At 39.2% G+C, this 24789-nt stretch overlaps 1 protein-coding gene and 1 long non-coding RNA gene across 2 annotated transcripts; one reads left to right on the forward strand and one right to left on the reverse strand.

The window, feature by feature from the left end:
- The first annotated feature begins 413 nt into the window (after positions 1 to 413).
- LOC124261682 lies at positions 414 to 23091 on the forward strand. Its single transcript, XR_006894393.1, has 3 exons — positions 414 to 424; positions 10887 to 10890; positions 23001 to 23091. It is a non-coding gene; the product is annotated as an uncharacterized LOC124261682 (long non-coding RNA).
- LOC124261679 (U6 snRNA-associated Sm-like protein LSm7) lies at positions 3037 to 14523 on the reverse strand. Its single transcript, XM_046696029.1, is given in 4 exon segments — positions 3037 to 4572; positions 5427 to 5498; positions 7028 to 7133; positions 14419 to 14523. Coding segments are annotated over 4 exon segments (345 nt in total). The 5' UTR covers positions 14446 to 14523; the 3' UTR covers positions 3037 to 4432.
- Positions 23092 to 24789: the final 1698 nt, after the last annotated feature.

Consider the following 24789-nt stretch of genomic DNA (forward strand, 5'->3'; position numbering starts at 1 on the left):
GTAGTATAACTTGTCAGCCAATGAGAACCCACACGAACATTGATTAGCCAATCAGTGAGGCAATAAACCACTAGAAAATGACTCGTCTTTTGTTGTTGTTTTTATTAAGGGATTGTCTCCAGTTATATGTGAAAACCAGAGATGTTAAAAAATTATGTCTTGGGCAACTTTTGTTGTTTAACGCATTCCTCAGCAATATTCCAGCTGCATGGCAGCAGTCTGTAATGACCGATTGTTGGAAAAGACAATCCAAGGATCAACAGCATGAGCATCAATCGACACAAACTGTTACAATGTGATGTCCTCGCAGTGTAGTGGCAATCAACGTTAGTTGATTGTTGTGTTACGCTCCACCCATCAATATTCCAGCTATGTGGCCGTCGGTAAATAATCAAGTATGGACCAGACAATCTAGTGATCAACAGTATAAGCATTGATGTAAGCAACTGGGATACCATAACGTGCCAAGTAAGTCAGCAAGCCAAACAACCCGATCCTGTTAGTTGCCTGATAGTCGAAGATTGGGTTGCTGAACACCAAGTCTCTTCGTGGGTAAAACAAGGTGAGTGAGTGAGTATTGTTTTACGCCGGTTTTAGCTTTTACTCCAGCAACATCACAACGAGGTACACCAGTTACCCGTGAAGATCTGGGTTAGAATCGATCTTCAGTAACCCATGCTGGCGACTAACGGGATCAGGTGGTCAGGCTCGCTGACTTGGTTGACACGTCATCAGTTCCAAATTGTGCAGATTGATGCTCATGCTGTTGATCACTGATTGTCTGGTCCAGACTCAATTATTTACAGACTGCCGCCATACAGCTGGAATATTGCTGAGTATGGTGTAAAACTAAACTCACTCACTCACTTTAACCACTAAACTAACCACTAAACTACGCTTTTAACCACTGGCCCTGGGGATCAAACAAAGAACCCATGGGGAATCAAACCCGGCTCCTCGGCGTGACGGCGACGCTTTAACCACTAAGGCTACCCCCCCGCCCCTGGCCCTTAGGGGATCAAACTAAGAACCCTTGGGGAATCAAACCCGGCTCCTCTGCGTGACGAGCGACCGCTTTAACCACTACGCTACCCCACCACCCCTGGCTCTTAGGGGATCAAACAAAGAAACCATGGGGAATTAAACCCGGCTACTCAGTGAAGCGTGCGGCGCACCGCGCTTTAACCACTAGGCTACCCCACCACCCCCTGGCTCTTAGGGGATCAAACTAAGAACCCCTGGTGGGGAATCAAACCCGGCTCCTTGGCGTGACGAGCGACCGCTATAACCACTAGACTACCCCACTGCCCCTGGCCCTTAGGGAATCAAACAAAGAACCCTTGGGGAATCAAACCCTCGGCGTCGAGCAACCGCTTTAACCACTAAACTACCCCACTGAACCCCCTGGCCCTTGACGAGGGGATCAAACTAAGAACCCTTTGGGGAATCAAACCCGCCCGGCTCCTAACCACTAGACTACCCCACTGCCCCCTGGCTGTTAGGGGATCTTTAACCACTCAAATGCGTGACGAGCGACCGCTTTAACCACTAGGCTACCCCACCGCCCCTGGTTCTTTGGGGATCAAACAAGGACAGGTCAGCTGGGAGGATATGAATGGGGTATTCATGTTTAAACCACAGCAAGGTGTCTCGGGGGACCGACAGTCTGGACTAATAAAAGCAGACATCCATACACATCAATGTAGAAGTGCAATATAGAACATTAAACCCAATGATCACATCACCATCAACCAATGAATCAAAACTGGTTCCAGCAATGAGTGTCCTCACGAACATGTTGAGAGGCATTCATTTATGAAAATATTCATCTGTCCAATCCATATCCCGTAAGTGTCTCTGGTGTCTCTCTAGAAGGACTTGAGGATTGACTGATTGGTTTTTGTTTAACACAGCATTCAGCATTATTCCAGCTAAATGGCGATGGTCTGCAAATAATCGGGTCTGGACCAGACAATCCAGTGATCAACATCATCGGCATCGATCTACGCAGTTGGGATACGATGGAATGTGTCTACCAGTCAGCGAGCCTGACCACCCGATCATGTTAGTCGCCTCTATCGACAAGCATGGGTTACTGAAGACAAATTCTAACCCATATTTTCAATGGTCAGCCACATTGTGTCTTGACCACAAAAGGGTTCATCTCACTATCTGAAATTAGAAGCATTTCCAGTTTTATATAACTTTCTTATTGGGAAAACAAGTCAAATGCATCCTGTTTTGAAAGCAAATTCTATACATCTAGACTCGTCTAAAACTTCGAAGCCCTACTCGAAGACCTGGGTTCAATTCCCCACAAGGGAACAATGTGTGAAGCCCATTTCTGGTGTCCCCACCATGATATTGCTGGAATATTGCTAAAAGCGGCTTAAACTAAACTCACTCACTTACTCAAAGCCCTTCTGGTGTAACATCACTTTCTGACTAGTTAAACATGTGCTCTATAAATTTGGGCTCAGAAAGGTCCTACCAACAGATACTTTAATAAATTCTTTGTCTGGTGATGAAATTAGTCTAATGATTAATAGGATTCAATTGAGCAAGAATACAAAGAAGCTGAGGTGAAGATGGTTTATTGAACATAGATGTTATTGGACAGGGCACAAAAGACACCTTCTTTCAATGCAGGGGTTCAATTTTTTTTTAAAAAGCCACTTGCCACAGGGCAAGTGACTTTAAGAAAGTAACTTGTCCTGACTAATTATCCACTTGCCCTGATTTTATGACATAATTATGAAAGAAGAAATCAACATGGTATTTGATGTTAATGTTTACTGGACTATTTATTGAAAAGTGATAAATAGCAAAGAAAGATAACTCTACTTTATTATCATTGCAAAATTTAATAGCTACGTTTTGAGCAGATATGAAATTAAATCCAAGTTTATTTGCAGTTTGAAACCATAAGTGGAAATTATCTAGTAGCCCACGGACAAGTAAGATACCATTATTTGATTGCCCGAAATGAAAACCGACTTGTCCCGGGCGTCGGACGATGGGATTTTTGAACCCCTGCAATGACTGATCAAGTGATTTAATATGCTCTTGAAAAACACCTATTTAGTGCAGGTAACGACATCACCCAAGCATCCTTAGCAAATATATTCAGGGCTTGATTTAAGAGAGGTTAACCTACTTGCACCAGGTGCAACCTAAGATAGAAACCTAGTTGCACCAGCCAAATTCCAGTTGCACTGTCTTTATTGCAATATGTAATATCAGAAACATGCTACTGAATTAAATGTTTTATTTCAGAAGTTTACCCACTCAGAAATTGACTTGCACCTGGTGCAAGTTAGACTATATCTAGGTTGCACTTTGTAATATTGGGTTGCACCTGTGCAAGTAACAAAGCACTAAATCGAGCCCTGATATTTATGAAAGTCCATAAAAGTCCAATGTTCCAAGGGTTATTGAGGATTTTCAAACTTTATGAACAAGTGTTGACATAATATTATCTTTTGAACATATTTGCTATGTACAAAGTTCCAATCTGTGTCTTCGGGTGTAAGGAGTATATTTAACCAGCTTCAGTGCCACAAAGATTAGTGATGTCATTTAATTGTTACCTCATGGTAATCGAAAACATCACAATGGTCTGCGATATCTGTGGGAGACAGGCATCGATGACAACAATATGTAAATTCACTTGATCTGTTTCATACTTTACACAAATGTTAGACATTTTCATATATATATATAGGCTTCAACAGTACAAAAAACTAAGTACAGCTGTAATACAAAGAAAAGTTTGAAAAAATAATTATCATTTATTGAATTCACACGATTCTTATCTGTTTAAAAAGAATCGTGGTCCTAACATGCCAAAGTCTCTTACAACATAGAAATGAAGTCATCCACAACAAAAAATCCAGACTGAGTTATCATGGTTACGTACCTGTTTCACAGACCCTTAATTAAATCAACTATGTGATCAAAGTAATTTTCACATCACCGTGCACAGGTTACTATAAATCTAAAAAATCATTACCTAAATTTCACCTAGAAAGGTAGTTACGATGGTAGCTTAGGTAATTAACTTATCTGCAACAAAACAATATGTTGACCATGCTTAGTTACCATGGTTACACAGACTCTTTTATCTTTATTAAATTGTTGAAATAAATAAATCAATAACATACAAACCCTGCAAAAAAATATTCCCCCACCCCCCAAAAAAAGAAAACAAAACAAAACAAAACCCAAACGATTCCCTATCACCATCTGAGGTACCATATTGCAATGGTAGTCTTGGCAACACTGCATCCATGCCAAGCTGGTTCCTCGTCTCAGAGTCATTCAGCATTTGTTACTATGGTAACCCACATTTCCAATGCAAAGTATAAAACTCCCTGTTACTGATTCACTGTCACAATGCACCAATATAAAATAGTCCAATGGGAAGTCACATTCATCCGTCCTGCTGAACAAAAGGGTTAGCAATGGCCTCCATTCCTTCTGATGGACAAATCAACACAACCGACGTCCCTCGACACACAACCAGCCCCAGGTGGCGGGTGTCTTCAGTCAGCTTGAATGGATCATCCGGGTCTGGAAATGAAGGATTAAAATCTGTTCACCATTTGACACCAGTGACTGACTGACTGACTGACTGACTGAGTTTGGTTTTACGCCGCTTTTAGCAATATTCCAGCAACATCACGGCGGGGGACACCAGAAATGGGCTTCACACATTGTACCCATGTGGGGATTCGAACCCGGGTCTTCGGCGTGACAGGCCAACGCTTCAACCATTAGGCTACCCCACCGCCCCCTGACACCAGTGATGAATTAAGGATTCAAAACTAAGTGTCCCTGGGGAAGGAGTTTTTCATTTGGAGTAAGGATATACTCCGAAACGTTGTGTTCCTTATAATAAAGAAGTTGACATCCATGAAAAATTCTCTTCTTTATGTGTATCATTTCTAAATGCCATTCAAAGACCTAAGTTCCAAATTTGGAGAATTATTTTTGTTGAAAATTTGGTGGAAAAGTTGAGTTTCCTAAATTCAGCATATTCAGAGGTATTGTAAAATCCACAATTTAATTTTTGACCTGGTGCTCGTTTTGGGGAGGGTCCATTATGATCAAATTGTGTACCCGTGAAGATCAGCGGTTAGACTGACTGACTGAGTTTGGTTTTACGTCGCTTTTAGCCATATTCCAGCAATATCACAGCCGGGGACACCAGAAATGGGCTTCACTCATTGTACCCATGTGGGGATTCGAACCCGGGTCTTCGGCATGACGAGCAAACGCTTTAACCACTAGACTACCCCACCGCCCCATCAGCGGTTAGAATTGATCTCCATCAACCCATGCTTGTTGTAATATCGTATCAGATGGTCAGGCTCACTGACTTGGTTGACACATCGTATACCAACTGTGTTGTGAAACAAACAAACCTCTGAGATACTCTGTAGTTCCATCCAGTACAAGATTCAGGAGAGGGTCAAACCCCTTCAGCACCCCTGCAGCTGAAAGACACAATCATACTTTCAATACCACAAGCATTGTCATTCATTTAGTGCTGTAACGATCAGAGCTACAGATAACTTTTTGGGTCATTGAGTTATGTACTCGCTTGTGTTCATCTCAATTGGGTATCCTAATTTTCCTTTGAGTAACCAAATATATTGTACTCACCTCACTCAAACTCAATTGGGTATTTTGCCATTTTCCATTAATTGTAAAAATATAATAAAGTTTAAATGCTATTTACATTGGATATGTAATATGTAATATGAGAAATGATATGAAAGACTGCAAGTTGCCAAGTTCATGTGTTGAAATAGCACCTCTGAATATACCTGTTATTTTATCAATGCACCAGTACGCAAGCTAGGATTCGACATTTTGAGCGTACGCATGTAAGATCAAATTTATTGAGTATTTACAAAAATTCAAGCGTAATTGTACGCAATAGACATCATAAGAATTGAGTTTTCACATAAATATTTGAGTAATTTGCACAGATACGCAGCCTATCTGTACCTCTGAATGATACATTGAACTATCCATGGATTGCAATTGTTGAGTCTCTGATAGCAATTAATCGATGTGTGACTATCGATACTTTAGAAAAGACTTCGGTTGATAAATGCGCAGCGCAAAATACAGGAAGTACTAGATTCGTTCACTTTGACTCCCTTTTACCTCTTAAACAAACTTGATCTGGGTTTCAAGTTTCTTGTCAGTTGTTAAAAGAGACTGAAACTGCTTCAGCTTGTTTTTATTTCATATAAACTCTACATTCATTTGGAAAAACACTTCAAATGAGACAATTCAACGAGAAAAAATTCTATTGCAATAGTATTGTCGCAATAGTTGGTCGCAATAGTATATTGCTATAATAATAGTATGTTGCAATAGTTGGTGCATAATAGTATGTTGCAATAGTTGGTCATAATAGTATGTTGCAATAGTTGGTCGCAATAGTATGTTGCAATAGTTGTTTCCCCCTCAATAGTCATCCCTAGTGATGAGGCCCAGATTAATACATTAATTACATTTGGAGTAAATGGACATTAATTTATTGTTCCTATAATGAGGATAAAAGAATGTTATTTGTAAAACAGCAGGGCTAGATTTGCAGTGGTGCAACCTGAAACTGCAACCTCAGTGCATGTTCGTATTTTTCTGTTCAAAGAACACAGACTTCACCTGGAATATAGAGTGATTATCATAAGTAACTAGTTTGGAAATGTAATTCTGATGACTCTGATTACCCATGCTTGACGACTAACGGGATCGGGCGGTCAGACTCACTGACTTGGTTGACATATGTCATCATATATACCAGTATGATATTTTAAATCATCAGTACCAAAGCTCAAGTAATACGTTTTTGATATTGGGAAGCAGGTGAATCCTGTTTTTGTCATTTACAACAAGGTTCTTACCAAAGACTGCACTGGGTACAAGTAGGTTTCATTTCCTTAATCAAACCCTTAAATAAAAAGATATCTCTATGAGAATCAATGTTAAAATAACTCCGGCATATTACCCTCTCACCCCCCACTGAACTTGACCCGGATGGTCTTGTCGAGGTACTTGGACAGGTCAAGGATACTCTCTTTCTTCTTCTTTTCCTTGTCCCGGTCTCCCTGCTGCTAAAAACACAAAGTCAGTGAGTGAGTGAGTGAGTTTAGTTTTACGCCGCACTCAGCAATATTCCAGCTATATGGCGGAGGTCTGTAAATAATCGAGTCTGGACCAGACAATCCAGTGATCAACAGCATGAGCATCGATCTGTGCAATTGGGAACAGATGACATGTGTCAACAAAGTCAGCGAGCCTGACCACCCGATCGCCTCTTACGACAAGCATAGTTGCCTTTTGTGGCAAGCATGGGATGCTGAAGACCTATTCTACCCCGGATCTTCACGGGTCGCAAACACAAAGAATATGTGAAAGATTACATCAACATTATATACCAGTAGTTTGTTTACTAATGCCCCACTCAGCAATATTCCTGCTATTATGATGATGCAGGGTTTTACCTCGACTCACAAACATGGGGGTCCTAGGGATCGATAATTATTAGTTTTAAGGGTCCTTACAGACAAAACCGCCTCCATGGTGTAGTGGTTAGAGCGTCCGACCAGAGAGCGGAAGGTCGTGGGTTCAATCCCTGACAGTGTCATACCAAAAGACGTTAAAATATGGTACTTGTTGGTCCCTGCCTGGCGTTCGGTATTAATGGGTACAACAAGGACTGGTCGGCTCAGAGTCAGTATAACATGCATCAACCAACAAGACTGACCACCCAATCCTGTTGGTGGCTTCTTACAAGTAAAAAGTTTCTGAAGACTAACTTAGAATTTTCTACCATCTCAATAGTATTAGTGAGGTGAGACGAAATTGGGTTTAATGTCGTGCTTGAGAATATTTCACTCACATGACGATGTGCATGCGTGTGTATGTGTATGTGCGGCTGCTTGTACTAGCCCAGACTGAAGCTGGTTTTATAGTGCTAGCCCACTGAGATACCATGCCCGCAGTAAAGCATGAACACCCCACTCAGACACATAATACTGACTCCGAGTCGACCAGTCCTTGTTGTATCCATTAATGCCGAGCACCAAACAGGGACCAACAAGTACCATATGTTAACGTCTTTTTGGTATGATGCGGTCGGGGATCGAATCCGCGACCTTCCGCTCTCCAGGCGGAGACTCTAACCACTACAATACGGAGGCGGTCCAATATTATTAGTAGTAGTGGCAGTTGCTCCATTATCGCCCAGTGGTTGATATTGTAAGCATCGATTCACTACTGCTATACTATAGATTTTCTCCCTCTTACGACCAGCATAGGTGTTATTCTGACTCAACATCTCGATATGGTCTCTGGGGATAATTTACAAAAATTCTGGTGGTCGTCTCTCTGCTGCTGGTTATAAAAGTATTTTCTTACATGATTATTTTATGAATGTATCTTAAGCGTGGAAATATGCACTGTAGATGTGCACACTACATATTTAGTTATGTTCCCATGTATAAAGTTCTTTCCATTTGTATCAACACCACAGCTTTTTTATGAACATATATGGGAACACAACAGTTTGTACCATTTGAGATCTTTACCCCATATTTTCCATCGAAAGGGATAAATATTTCAGTGTGAAAACAGTCAAGGATCTCTTTGATAACGTAAGCTGTTATCGTATTATTGACTTTTTAAAAGTAATTTAATAGTTGAAAATGTTTGATAAATATGTTTTGTAAATAGATAATATCACAATGACCAATCATGGTGATGATGGTTCCATGCAGGAAGCAAATGTACTGTAAATCCCCCAAGGTCCTTAGTATGGTGATCTACCTTCAGTTGTTGGCGATCTTTAGCCTGTTACATTGTATTGTCTATAGTTTAAGATTTACACGCTAGCTTTACATCTATATCTGTGATATTCTATTTCTTTTTACAGTCTTTCCTTTTTTTACATTCTGGGTTTAAGTGTCATGACTGTATAACTTGTTTCAGTCACTACATGGGTACAATGCTGCCGATGTGACTATAAACATGATCAATCTTAACTCACTCGCACTCACTCACCTTACCTCATATATTTTGGCAGACTCTTAACACAAACATCAGACAACTCGTTTCTATCCATGATTTAAAAACTTATTTGTTTCTATTGATCTGTTATTTTACGAAAGAATAGCAGCCTCAGAAAATCTAGTAAGTATTTTCTCTGAAACTTATTAACTTGACTGCAAACAAATGTCAAAACAAGGCATCAATTAAGACATACAGTCAAATCCCGATGAGTCGAATCGCTGGGGACCAAGTAATAAATTCGACTTATCGATGTATTCGAGACATAGGTATGTCTATGAGGGTAGAAAAAAAGATGATCCTGTCCTAATTCCTCCGCCTGAGCATTTGTTTATCTAATGATTTATTAGGGGCACCTTATCAGTTCCAGTCTGATTAGCATTTCCGTAAAATCACTATCTGCCTTTTGAACTCACCCGTCAACGGCGGAAAGGTGTGAGCCGAGCTGGTTTGTTAATAGGGCCCGTAAGTAGGTCACGGCACTTCGCGAGAGATTACGTTGTTTAGTACTTCCGGTGACAAACAACGTTTTTCGGCAAGGGCGATAACACTGTTACATAGGGTATGCCGTGGATAATCATACTCGACACTGGCTGTGTGAATCAGAAACCTATGCCATGTAACAGACTATGGACTGCTAAAGCACTAAGGCAATGTTGCATGAATAGCACGTGGATATTTGCCAAACAGATGCAGAGTTGTCACAGCGTCGTCTTCAGGCTGGCCCATTCATTAGTCGAGGTAAGTTTGTTACATGGATTTCTTTGTTTTCATTTAAAGGCTGGTATTGTTTAAGCATGGCACGCACAGTAAAGGTGGAGTTGACATGGGTGCAGATTGGTGAATCGTTTGATTGCATTTGATATCTTACAGTGGGATTTTATTGTCCTCCGGAGAGGGGACCTAATAAAATATGGCAGGCAGGTATCCGGTAAAATGTACCCACAAAACTGTGTTAATAAATAAAGTATCTTGCAGTTGGAATTATCCAGAAGATAACTTAATGTGCAATAAAAATCCAGGTGTAATTCTAAAAAAATAAATGTAATGAATTAAATAATAATTTAATAGCGCGTAAACAATGATGATTATAATATTATATCCACTCTTTGATAACAATAGCTCTGAATAGGTGTCTCTCACAAATGTATTCTGTAATATGAGCTTGATTAATATATTATTACAACCCCATTTAGCATTTGGTTATGGTGCAGCATGTTCAGTTAAACATAACATTCACATGCTTAATTTATCAATATCTTGATGTCAACATTGTAAGGAACTGTTTACATTTTATTAAGTATATCATACTTGGTCTCACGTGTGTTATGTATTTTTTTTTTCAGTTGGAACAGATGCACATCTTTAAGAGGAGAAAGAAGGAGGAATAGATTTCTTTATCACCACAATTACCATTGACATCAAGAGCAACACAAACTGAAACAGATCTTCAGATTTCTTTTAACATCTGGTGGTCAAGCAATATACATTGCTAATGAAGAAACAGCAAGTCATTGAAGTGTTGTATATACAGTTATAAAACATATTAAAGCCCTACACAACATCCTTTGGACACTTGCTGGAACAGGAAATGCTTGTAACCAGCAAGGTGTTGTGGAAAGTCTTGTGACATCTTGGGACTCTCAGATAATTCAGTGAGAATTTTAGATGAGTGACCATGAAAGAACATTTGTATTCAAGATGATACTGTTACAGTATTATTTCAGGTTTAGCATCTGGGCAATGCAAAGAATGTTTGATATGTTATGAGGAATTATGTCTTTGGAATAAAATTGCAGAATAGTTATAAAACTTGTTTATTGTTTTTAAGTGTGGATAAAGCAAGCACAAATTGAATGGTTTGGAAGATTTCTGCTTTTAGCCATGATATTGATTTGACAGTAAAGATAATGACGATGGATGTAGGAGATTAGATTTTCAGTGTATATAGCAAAGGTTTCCAAGTGAGAGAGTTGGGTTTTACACCGCTTTTAGCAATATTCCAGCAACATCATGCTGGGGAGAGCAGCAATGGGCTTCACACTTTGCACACATGTGGGGAATCAAACCCGGGCCTTCAGTGACTGTGTGACAAGTGTCAACAGTTTAACCACTAGGTTACCCTACTACTCCAGTTTCCATGAAAAAATATGCTTACCAATGAAAAGTTAAACTTAATCAATGGCATAGGCATGTGATTCTACATGACATTTTGTTGGATTCTTTGTTTTATTTTTTAGATTACAACACTGGTTCATAGCACAATAATCAGTACACGTTATTCTTTTCCATTATTTTAAATCATATTGGTCTAACTGTATAGTGGAAAATATGGAATGCCAGTTACCAACCTTGGCCTCAATGGCAGAATATTTGGAATATATAAGTTACTAAAAATGGGTGAAAAGCACTATATTACATGACAAGTAATCATACTCATGCTGCTATCAGCCAATGTCTGCAGAATCTACAGTCATGACATAGTATATATGCACATTTAGTTTCCCCATGTATTCATCAGTATATTTTACAATACAGGAAATGTCTTTGAGTGATTACCTCTTATTTTGAGTGTATTTGGTCTTGCATTTTTGCCAATTGTGACTTGAAGGTGCTGTGTGCTGCTTCATATTTTGCTTACAGCATAGCAGAACCTCACCCCTGCATAACCAAGAACTAAGTAACACTCATGTACAGTAGATCATAGTACATAGTTCACTCACTCCAAGACATCTAGTACAAAGTGTAATAAATATTGTCCAACAACCAGTTTTATATATCACCTCTAAAATAATGTTTACATAATGTGATAAATAATTGTTTCATGATGAATATTCATATGGCTGAGGGTTTCACATTTTGTTTTGAATATCTGACAGTAGTAACCGAAATAATTGTAACCATGCCATCAAGGTTATTTTGTCGAGCTGTTGATTGATTTGTGACACTATGACTTCTTGTGTGAATAGAAACGTCACCATAAATGGGAAAGTTCATATATTTATAAAAAAAATTATAATGTTACAAGAACTGCTATTTATTCCAGGCATTTGGAAAGACAGGGGCCATTTTGCACATTAGAATAAAAATGCCCCATTAATATTTTGAAGTTTACAATTGATACAAGGGCAGTGGCCCATTCTAAATTCAGAAAATGGCTAATAATCCTGAAACTGTCGAAGGTCTCCATCCCAATCCCTGTATTCAATATATCATTATCAGTATATTTACAGCATGGCAAAGAAACAATTTAATACATGCAGATCCCTGTCATCTATCCAAAGTAAAATTTATAATGCATTTTCTTTCACATTTGCAAAACAACAAACAATTTATTTCTTGTATCTTTGAGTCATTCTGTCACCTGAACTTGCATACAGTCATCCCTTGGACTTGGAAGAGAGTAAAATTATTAAGCCTACCAACTAGTTTACAAAGTATTTATATTAGTACCTCAAGTATTTATACACATGCATTTTACATTGCATGAAGCCAATTGTCTCTATTGAATATTTTGTAACTATTCCAAATTAAAAAACTATTTTTTACTTATCAATATTGATATTTGTTAGAAACTATTTGATCTCAAATAGTTCCTAACAAATATAAATATATTGAATATGTAAAAAATAGTTTTTAATTTGGAATAGTTACAAAATATTGCTGCAGCATAACAAATGTATTTAGAAAATAAATAACAAATTAAACAAACAAAAATATTCTAATTTGGAATTACATACTTTAATTGAAAAGGGAAATGACAGAGTCAATGTTGCCAAATATGAATAGAACATCAACTTGATAAAGTTGGTAACACATGGCTGTTTTATGAATAGCAGTATATGAATTAATAGTTTTATTAATTCAATATAAATACAGATTACTCAAATGCATTTTACGTTAACCATATCATTGATTCCCGAAATATGTTTTGTGACAAACACTGTCCGTGATACTGAAAAGAAACACGTTTAGCGATAGAACTGCACTGGTTGTCAAAAATATATTATAGCTAAAGAAAGGTACTCATATGTTTTCGAATTGACTCATGGTTGTCGGTTGTCTGTAAGGAACCGATAATCCTTGAAGGAATAATAATTTTTCGATCTTATCGTCCCCAAATGATCCAATTATTACGACTGTCACAGCTGTGACAGCCAAGCATGATAGTACACTTGGTCCGGTCTAGTAAGGTCATATTAGGCGGTCGCGCAATTTGGCACCACAACTGGTTCTTGCGTAGTCGCTTGTCACCGGAAATCTAGTAGCGGAAGTAGCGCCTCGCGAGACTTACGGGCCCTATTGGATCAGTTTGCTACACCAATCACCTTCTCATTGACTGACTTCAGCTTATGTATACAAGATTGCTGTTGTTTGAATCTCATGGGACCAAATTTTCTTTTCTAGTCATCGTGTGTATTTATGAGACGAATTCGTGTAACCGGTATTCAAATGATGACAACTATAACAGGGAATGGTCGGGACCGACAGGTACTTCGAGCTATGCATAGTATTCGAGACACCGGCATTCGACTCATCGGGATTTGACTGTATTTCCTGATGCTTCTCTCTTTGAGAAGGCTACTGGAAGCAAAACAGGAAACTGAAACTGTTAGTTGGTGTCTAATGTCACGGATAATCTGCAAAACGAGTGAAAGGTGAATTTAATGTTAGGGATCTTTGGAATGGTTATATCGGTCGTATTGAACTAAAGATGCTAACAATATTTGAATGTGTGAAACTGTGCCATGGACTATATTTGTTTAACTGTGCCATGGACTATATTTGTTTAAGATTTATGCCAGATTTATATATAAGAAAGTGTATTAAATCAAAATTTAAAATAATTAAGCTGGAAGATGTGTGAATGTAGTGCTTTGAAAATATTAATCATTAGGAACGACATGATGAATATATACTGATCTGAACAACTGTATATAATCATGATAACATTCCTGGAAATATATTAATATTATTACACTTCTTGCGGTAAACTGTTACTCACACGTGGACTTAATGAACAGTTTAATGACTTTATTGATTGCTTAAAAAACATATTTTCACTACAACATGCCTATCTACTGCTCAAGTCGAAATAAATTACATTTAATCAATTTCCACAGTTGAAAGCCGATTAAGTTTTTCCGTTCATTATTAAAAATGTAACGTAAATGATACACTGGCTGAACCAAAGCGTGATGCCACTGATGGGGTGACACAACGAACATTGTGTAAGTTGGTGTCACTGTGTTTCTGAATAATGTAGCAGCAAAAATTGTTTTAGGAGGGAATAGAACGCTGCCAACAATGCACTGGCTCAGTTGAAATTACCTGCATTGGTTTCGGTGTTTGTGACATTGTCAAAACTCTGAGCACGTTTTCACAAGAGCTTGCGTTTACTTTCGTTCATGCCGCGCTCCCGCACTTCCGCTTCCGGCATACAAAGTATGAATTGGCTAAAAGCGAAAACCGGTATTGCGAGTAATACCAAATTCATATCCCAAACAGATGTGTATGTTCAATTTGGTAAAATCGAAAGTCACAGCGCACAAAAAATTATTTCATTTGCGATCAAAAAAGACAAAAATGGAATGTGCAAAATTTAAACAAATTGTAACTAGATCTATATCTTTTTAAAACGCCTGGTAAAATTTACATAGTTATATGACAAAGTACTTGATAAAGTGAGTGAGTGAGTTAAAATTTAACGTCACCTCGGCAATAAGTACTGGATAAAGAGTTTGAATAAGTAAATGAAATAAATGAAATTGCAAATAGTATTCAGCGGTGCATTTTGAATGGCGAGTATATCTAACATATAACACTAGAAATATACTATGTTACATTACCCAGTGCTTGACATTACTAAATTTATTCGTTTTTAACAACAACAGAGAATTGTAGCATAAATACACAATGAGTATGGTTTCATGCCGCTTTTAACAATATTCCAGCAATATCACGTCAGGGCTTCACACATTGAACCCATGTGGGGAATCGAACCCGGGTGTTCAGCGTGACGCGAGGACGCTCTAACCATTAGGCTACCCCACCGCTCCGGTCCATTATGAAATCAGGGAACCCGGGTGTTCGGCGTGACGTGCGGACGCTCTAACCATTAGGCTACCCCACCGCTCCGGTCGGTGTCCTCCCATTTGTGAGAGCTCCCAGTTGTGAGACACATTAATTAATGGTTCAGTGCACATAGGTAGTGTTACCACATCCCTACAGTGAAAGTGGGAACAGCCCTGTTGCTGAAGAGTACCCGCAGGAGGCATAGTTCATTAATGAGTTAATTAACACAGAAGACATTGTTCGTTGAAGAGCATTTATTGTTTTCAATAGATACTGAAATACTGAAAAAAGATTATCGTGAACTGGTTATTGCTAGATTTTTCAAACACGTAAATCTGAGTAGGTAAATTAATTTCTCTTTCACATGATCACGAAGTTACCTACACAAAGTGTTTATTTTTTAAAGCCATTCATCTGAGTAGGTTAATTACTTTATCTTTTAGAGTTTTATTAAGTACCTCCACACGATTCAGTTAAATAGCTAATCCATAATTAGCTGGGGTTAATCCATTCTATCAGATAGGGGAGTAAGGTGTGTTTTCTTTGCTAATTACCTACTCCACAGTCTCACAACTGGGAGTCTCACAACTGGGAGTTCTCACAAATGGGAGAGTAGACCCTCCGGTCCATTATGAAATCAGGGAACCCGGGTGTTCGGCTTATATGTACATGCCCATGACTTCAAACAAAGTTAGTGAGTGAACGAGTGATGCCAAACTATATCCTTGTTTGACTGAGGCCCAGATAAGCTGCGTATCTGGGTAAAATACGCATAGAAAATTTCCAATTACGCATTGAAACATATTTGTTGCGTACCAATTACGCATTTAAAATGTTAGATACGCAAAAAGTTTATAACCAATGCGTAGGGAATATATTTATAAAAATCGCTTGCGTAATGAAAAAGACATCGATTGCTATCAAGTTGTACTCTTAGTATAGGACAAGTGTTGTACTGTCAGTACAGGATGAGTGCTTTTTATGAAATCATTTCCATTATATAAAAGTTGGTTTTGATTAGGTATGACATAAGGCAGAACATACCTGCTTAGTAAACTTACTCAATTACATAATACACTCAAGGCCAAAAGAAAGTGGCCCATTAAATTTTTGATATATGAAATTTATTCAACATTGATGAAATTTATTTTCTATTGTTTAACAATCGCCAAAACACACCAATAATGTTGTCATTAGGAAAAATTGACTTCGAGATAAAAAATCGTGAACTTTGTGCAAATGGTGAAATACACATTTTTTAAGGATAAAAGCGACACTACGTCAGAAAAAGAGGCATTTAACGACCGTTGGTATGACACGGACGTTGTGAAACAGGAAAACACTTTAGATATGCCTAGACTTTATTCAGAGCAGCGTGAAAGAGTTATAGGAATGATAAACATGGGAGCTTCTCATGCCCATGTCGCAAGAACGTTTGGTTGTCACAGACATACCATCTATAGACTTATTAAACGTTTCAATGAGACTGGCAGGACTGTTGACCGACTAAGGGAAGGTAGACCAAAGGTCACTACCCCCAGGAAGATCGATATCTACGAATTCTACATTTGAGGAATTGGTTCCTGACAGTTTCGGAATCGGCATCAACGGCACTCGGTCGAGTTGTCAACAGACACACAGTTAGACGACGATTACAGCATGCCGGAATTCGAGCCCACAGACCATTCCGTGGAGCAAAGCTGACACGTCAACATCGCCTGAACAGGTTGATCTGGGCACGTCGTGTTCGATGATGGCAGCTTCGTGATTGGCGTAGGGTTCTATTCCGTGATGAGAGTAGATTTTGTTTATGCCATAACGACGGTAGAACACGTGTGTATCGCCGTCGTGGTGAACGTCGTGCCCCGTCATGCGTTGTGCAGGTACAGGCTCATGGCTTTGGAAGTGTTATGGTTTGGGGAGGTATCTGTGGCGAAATGAAGACGCAATTGGTTACAGTTCAAGGCAACCTGACAGCACACCAATACACTGACAAGGTGTTTCCTCCAGATGTGTTTCCTTTCGGTAATCAACACCAAGGGACATTATTTCAACAAGACAGTGCTCCTGCACACACAGCTAGGATTGTGACAGACTTCATGGGAACCAATCAACGTTTTGCCTTGGCCGTCTCGTTCCCCTGACCTCTCACCCATAGAGCACCTCTGGGACTTTCTGGGCAGGAAAATCAGAATGACACTTAACCCTCCAGCAAACCTCAGACAACTGAAGCAGGCAATTCATGAGGAATTGATGAATATCCCAAATGCCTTCATTAGACGTCTCACAACGTCAATGAGACGTCGAGTACTTGCATGTATCAATGCAGAAGGAGGACACACAAGATACTAAGTAATGCACAACTAAACGTTGACAAATGTGTTGTAATCTGGAGTTCACAGATAGTGTTCAACACAAGTGAAAACATGTAACTTTGCCTTTTGATACCAGTGTCATTTAATTCAATTTTGCTTGAACATTACTTCATGTTTGACGTTGTAATAGCCTCTAGATGTTTAGCAAGTGGCCTTACTATAAACATAAACAGATATGAAATCAATTTTTTGTCTGTGTTGATTTTTATTGAGATTTTTAGCACGGACCACTTTTTTTTGGCCTTGAGTGTACTTAGGTGAGTAAAATCAATGAATACCCACATATTTGAAAGCAGTGGGTAACGGAAAATGAAATACCCACTCAACATTCATAATACCCACTCCAACAAAATACAATGGGTACAATACCCACATGAGCTAAATCTTATCTGGAGTTCTGGTTGTTTGGCTTAAAAAAAGGAAACCTAAAACCAAACTGAGACTTTTCAATTTTCCCTGTCGTTCCATGAACTGCAGTTTTCGGTTATGTGAAATAGTATACAAGAAATTGGAAGACTTCGATCTTTCTGACTGGAAACGAAGAGGCAACTTATTGGTGTTGTCATAGAGTAAACCATTTCAATAAGTTTCTGTAAAACTTCATATATTCAAACAACATAATTGTTTCCATATATATCCAAAGTGCACCGAAATTCTATCCACTTTGTCTGTCTAATGTATTCAGCAATCATTCGGTGTAGCCCTTTTATCATAAACCCCCCTCAGGGCAGGACCCTCAATTCTCAATGCCATCAGTCAATGTCAATTAACATCTCCCCACGTCAGCGGATCTTACGTATGTACATGTGCACAGGTCAATTACCTTGCACAACGTGGCGTAATGTCCCTATGCATAAAACCGGACTCACATGGTCAGTCAGGGAGACCAGTCAGAGACCAAGCAGGGAGACCAAGCAGGGAGACCAGTCAGAAACGAGGCGAGGAAACGGGCCCAGATCATCCCCCGAAGCGGACGGACTGTGCGGCTAGTCGGGGCGTCGGCCAAGGCCGTCGCCTCACCAACGACTACGTCGACGATGAAGAATCGCTGTCCGACTTCTGAATGCGTGTAAGTGACGGAGCGGGTCTCCACATCGGGAACATTGGCGACTCGGTCCCCATGTGCGTTCTGTCACGTGATTTCCATCTTATGTACCATTTCTACCATTATTCCCCAACCATAATAAACATGGCTGCTGCTGTCTTCAACTATACTGCTAACTTTTGTCTTCCGCCTCTTGAACTACCATCCGAGAGTACCACAACGAACGCTCTTGGACAGTTCTAACGGCTTTAGAGAGTTAATAGTGTGTTTTTGACATCTGAGAGTCACGACTCTTTTGAATGTATAGGAAGCGATTGTAAACCTAACAATCGACAAGTGTTTTGTCCCATGACATGCACCTTTCACTGGCTGTTTGACGTTCGGCGTGACGAGCGAACGCTTTAACCAATAGGCTACCCCACCACCCGATCCGAGTAAGAGGCGACTAACGGGTTCGGGTGGTCAGGGATCGGGTGGTCACATGTCATCGTATTTCACTTATATAGATCGATGCTCATGTTGTTGATCACTGGATTGTCTGGACCAGACTCGATTATTTCCAGGCCGCCCTGGATACAGCTGGAATATTGCTGAGTGCGGCGTTAAACAACAAACCAACACATCATTGAATCGAACCCGGGACTTCGAGAAGCCATAACCACATGGGGAGTGAGTGAGTGAGTTAAACTTCTACGTCATATCGGCAGTATTTCAACCATATAGCGACGGGAACAATTTAGTAAATATGATAAATATCTGTCACTAATGACAGTAAAACATCAGCAACATATGACAGAATTCGAGTCTTAAAACTATGTTTTTTTCTAATTCTATAATATTCTCAAAACAAATCGCGATCGATGACATTTAATAATATTAAAACACGAGCTATGGACCACCAGCAACTACAGCTTGGTCACCTCACATTGGATGATGGGGACTTCATTCGCTCGTCACGCCGAAGACCCGGGTTCGATTCCCCATACGGATATGTCATGTGTGAAACCTATTACTAGTGTCTCCCTCCGTGATATTGCTGGAATATTGTTAAAAGCAGCGTAAAACTCACTCACTTACTTCGCACGAAAATCGAGTCTTCAGTACAGGCGTACTGATGTACCTGTGTCTGAACGTAGGTGCTTATGGGACGTCACATGTGTAATACAAGTTTGAGATACAATATACACAAAAGCATATTTTTAAATGAACTTCCGTTTGCTATTTTTTAAATTTCAATTACCATAATATAATTAGTTATTGCGACTCTTGAAAAATTGACACAGAACAAACTGGATTTACATGATATATCATGTCTATGCATATCATCTGAAAGCGTGACATTCACGACCAATATTTTTTACTACCGTATATACGAATAGTACAAAGCGCTGTACTTGAATATATTGAATGTATTAAAGATATTCTGTCGGCGGCTTGCTACATCTTGCATCAACATACATGAAACGTTGCTTCATACACTAGTGTTTATATGTAGAAGCTCTCGTGTTTGTAAGGGCGGTATCTTCCCATAAGACAGACCTCCCAAAAGACAGACCGCTTAAAACAGCACATTTTATGGATGGTTGCATAAGGCTTAAAGGTCACATGCAACCCAAAAATCAAAAACATAATTAAAACACAATTATCACTTCTTCATGACATATAATATGCATTGCTGATTATGAAAAAACAAATAAACAAAATCATAAGCGTACAATCGCAAATCAAAAGTGCAATATTGTGTACATGGGTTTACTTCCCAAGAAACGAAGCAGCCGGGATACCGAACCCAGTCAGAGCGGGTGGGTGTGCACTCAAGTGTAACGGCTGGTTCATTAGCAGATGGCCGCACGGCTCATTGTGTGTGTATAAAGAGATGTTGGGTTTTGTAAATACATGCTCATTTTTTGTGTATAACATTTTGCAATCAACAGACATCATAACATGTCATGTGTTCAAGTATCACCCCTGCCTGTCTGTGTAATTACATAATGTGACAGAGACCGAACTCGGGCCATAAATCAATGCGTTTTTGTTTATGGTGTATAGCCTGATAGGAGTTAAGTTCAAATTGCATGTGGTCAGTGATCGAAGTTGTGTATTGAATATTGTTATTAGCAGACAGGCAGGCAGACACATAGGTGTCAATAAAACAGACATTGAGTTTTGTCTGTGACGACGACATATCTATATCACAGTTAGAAATTCTGTCAACGCTAAATAATGACATTGCTTTTAAGTATCGAACTGAGAAAGTGACTCGGTAAGAAGAACGTGTGGTGAAATAGACAAATGAAATTATATAAACAGTTAATCTACTGTCATAACACATAAAAAGCTCGCGCCTGTGAAATATCAACAAAACATTAGAAAAATAGCTCACACCAAAGCCTTTTCCGAGTATTCACCGGACAACCCGCTTCCAACCTGCGCGAACCTATTTCACTGCGCATGTGCTATGAGCGCAGCCCAGCTGTTGAAACCACTTGAATTCCCCCAAGCGCTGGGGGAAAGTTAGTGAATCGTTTGAACTACGATTTCGCGTGGTTTTTTTCATCGCGTTATTTTTCAACTTTTTAAGTTGAATTTGCATTTTTGATGATTTGTTTCGGCAAGTCCATACCGAAAGGTATCAGAATCTGCAAAGTTGTGTTTTACGTTGCATGTGACCTTTAATAAGCTGTACCCTTGATAATAATGGTATGTGCCCAGATAAAAATGACAACATTAGGTATTAACTATAGTTTTATCAATTCATGTAATGAATTATGATTTTTAAATTAAGACATATTGCATCAACATATATATTATGCCAGATCACATTTACTTGTGAATATTATCAAATACAATTTATATACACGAACCCATCAAACATATGAGACCAAGCACATACTGCCCACATATAATTTATATACATGTACCTATCAAACATGAGACCAAGCACCATATTATTTTACATCACTTGTTTGTCAGTGCACAGATACCACTTATTAGAGTGTCATTTGAACATCATCATTTTCTCCTTTCACCGGCCGCCTCCGTGGTGTAGTGGTTAGAGCGTCCGCCCGGAGAGCGGAAGGTCGCGGGTTCGATCCCCGACAGCGTCATACCAAAAGACGTTAAAAATATGGTACTTGTTGTTCCCTGCCTGGCGCTCGGCATCAAGGACTGGTCGGCTTGGAGTCAGTATAATGTGTCTGAGTGGGGTATTCATGCTTCACTGCGGCATGGTATCTCAGTGGGATAGCTTCAGTCTGGGCTAGTACAAGCAGCCGCACATACACATACACACGCATGCACGTCGTCATATGAGCGAAATATTCTCAAGCACGACGTTAAACCTAAATTTCACCTCACCTCACCTCCTTTCACCTTGTTCTTGGCACACAGGTAGCCATCTAGAAGGGTGATCGGAAAAAGGTCATAGGGGAAAATAACTATTATAAACTATTATATGTTCTCCAGTTATATACTTTGTTTATTCTGAATTTTACTTTCACTTTCAGTAATAAAAAACATCCTGGTCTCCGTGTGATGGATTGCAAAAAGTGCAGTGATCTTAACTCCCACTTGATTGACAGATGTTTATCAGACAGCCGAACTCCTGTGGAAACACTAGAGTGGATCCTCTCCATTATTTCCTTCAGTGTCCTCTATGTGATAATTTAGATTTAATAAATACTTCTTTCAAAATAACATAAGTATACATGTGATTATTCACCACTTAACTCTAAAGTTCCCAAATTTATCAAAGTTTACTTTGTTCAATATTTTAATATGCATCAATATGCTGTATGTGATTTCTGAGAATAAAATTTCTGTTCTGTTCTGTTAAGTAAAAGGATTAGTAATATGTTTTGAGAAAGGCACAGGAGATAGGAGCATGTTGTTGCTATACTCTGTAGTGACTGTGGGTCAGCTCATTAATTAAATAGGGGTGGACAGCTTGGCTCTGCTAATTAGTGTACTCATTGAGTCTTGTCTTATGGGTAGTCTGAGGTGAGGTGAGGTGAAATTGGGTTTAACGTCGTGCTTGAGAATATTTCGCTCATATGACGACGTGCATGCGTGTGTATGTGTATGTGCGGCTGCTTGTACTAGCCCAGACTGAAGCTGGTTTTATAGTGCTAGCCCACTGAGATACCATGCCGCAGTGAAGCATGAATACCCCACTCAGACACATTATACTGACTCCGAGCCGACCAGTCCTTGTTGCACCCATTAATGCCGAGCGCCAGGCAGGGACCAACAAGTACCATATTTTAACGTCTTTTGGTATGACGCGGTCGGGGATCGAACCCGCGACCTTCCGCTCTCCGGGCGGACGCTCTAACCACTACACCAGGGAGGCGATCTATGGGTGGTCTGTCTTTTGGGAGTGAACCGTAAGGGCGAGTGGGGTAGCCTAGTGGTTAAAGATAGGGCTGAAACGGTATACCGCGGTATTTTGTTTTCGGTTCGGTACACCGAAATTCACTTTGAAAATACGGTACGTTCGGTTTTCGTACCGAAAATATCATCTTACTCACCTTATGCACATTACTTTCGGAATGTCATCACAAATATTCCATGTAATTTAAATCTAGATTCTCTTCAAGTAGCTACCGTTTCTGACATTTAGAACTGTGCCGAAGTGCTATTGTGAACTCATGCTAATTCGATTGGACGAACGAGTTCGTGTGAAGGCACTTTCGTTTGGGTCCCAATTCCAAGAAGATTTCTTCTCGGAACTTTAATTTTTATTGTTAATAAACCGAACCGAATTGTATCGAGCCGAGAGCTGTGTATCGCAATATACCTACCGAACCGTGGCATGGCCGTACCATTGAATCCATAGTTAAAGCGTTCACTCGTCACGCCGAAGACCCGGGTTCGATTCCCCACATAGGTACAATATGTGTAGCCCATTTCGGATGTCCCCCGCCATGATGTTGCTGGAATATTGCTAAAGCGGCGTAAAACTAAACTCACGCATTCTCATGTTTGTAAAATGACGTCACTAAATGACGTCATTACTGCGCATTATCCAGAGTGGTTGTCGTCATGTATATAACATAGAGATTACTAAACGAGTGTCTGTCAGATACCATTTATCTTATTAAAACGAGTTGTTTCTAAAAACGTATTTACGGTCTACTCCCATTTGTGAGAACTCCCAGTTGTGAGACTCCCCCAGTTATGAGACAGTGGAGTAGGTAATTAGGCAAACGAAACACACCATACCCCCTTGTCTGATAGAATGGATTCAACCCTAGCTATTTACTGATGTGCTATGTAACTGAATCTTGTGGAGGTAACTTAATGAAACTTTATAAGATAAATTGATTAACATACTCAGGTAAGTGTCTTTAATGAAATAACTCTGAAATTTACAGTCGAAATGCCCCTTTATGCCAAACCCTTTCTACCCTACACAATACATTTATGGAATGCCGTACCAAATTCCAAAGAGTCATGCAGTCTCAAAGAATTTTAAAACATAATTACAAAACCGAAAACAAGATTTATATTGATATAAATTATGGCTCTTGTTTTTGTCAAATCGTTCATTGCTGCCTCCAGGCTCTGGATCTAGCAACCCAAACGCCGATAAGTATAACATACATTTAATAGACAGTGCGTGTTGCTCTTGTGGATATCAACTACCCGTTATAACCTGGATAATTTTTGGAACGGAAACAAAGAATTTACTCCTTGTGTAAACCAGAAAATAGTTGAATCCGTCCACGATTATATCATCAAGACACAACCTTCAAATTTTCCCAGGGAAATACTGAAATTAAATCAACAACCTTTTCGTGATTGATATATATTCCTATTGTTAGACACACACAACTGTAAGTCTCTAATTATGACTACTTACAGAATAGTTGTATTTGATGTAATCTGTATATATTTATATGTACTTTGTATATTTATGCAATAGTCAATAGCGATGACGTCACATCCTCCATTTCATTTTATATTTTATGTTGCATGGGAGCGGTGTTAACGTAAGCAGTAATGCTTCACCAATCCCAATTCATTTTAATAAATAATAATAAAATATGTTTAAACCAAAATGACTTTCAAACTTCATAATAGTCAATAAAAATGTGTTATCATAATTACATATTCTTCTGAACAAATAAATATTCAATGAACTATTTCTTGTGTGTAAATATAATCTTTGATAATCTATTTCATTAATCAATGAACTATGCCTCC

The sequence above is a fragment of the Haliotis rubra genome, unplaced genomic scaffold (assembly GCF_003918875.1).
Source record: "Haliotis rubra isolate DU_JTF1 unplaced genomic scaffold, ASM391887v1 Scf803, whole genome shotgun sequence".
Taxonomy (NCBI): domain Eukaryota; kingdom Metazoa; phylum Mollusca; class Gastropoda; order Lepetellida; family Haliotidae; genus Haliotis; species Haliotis rubra.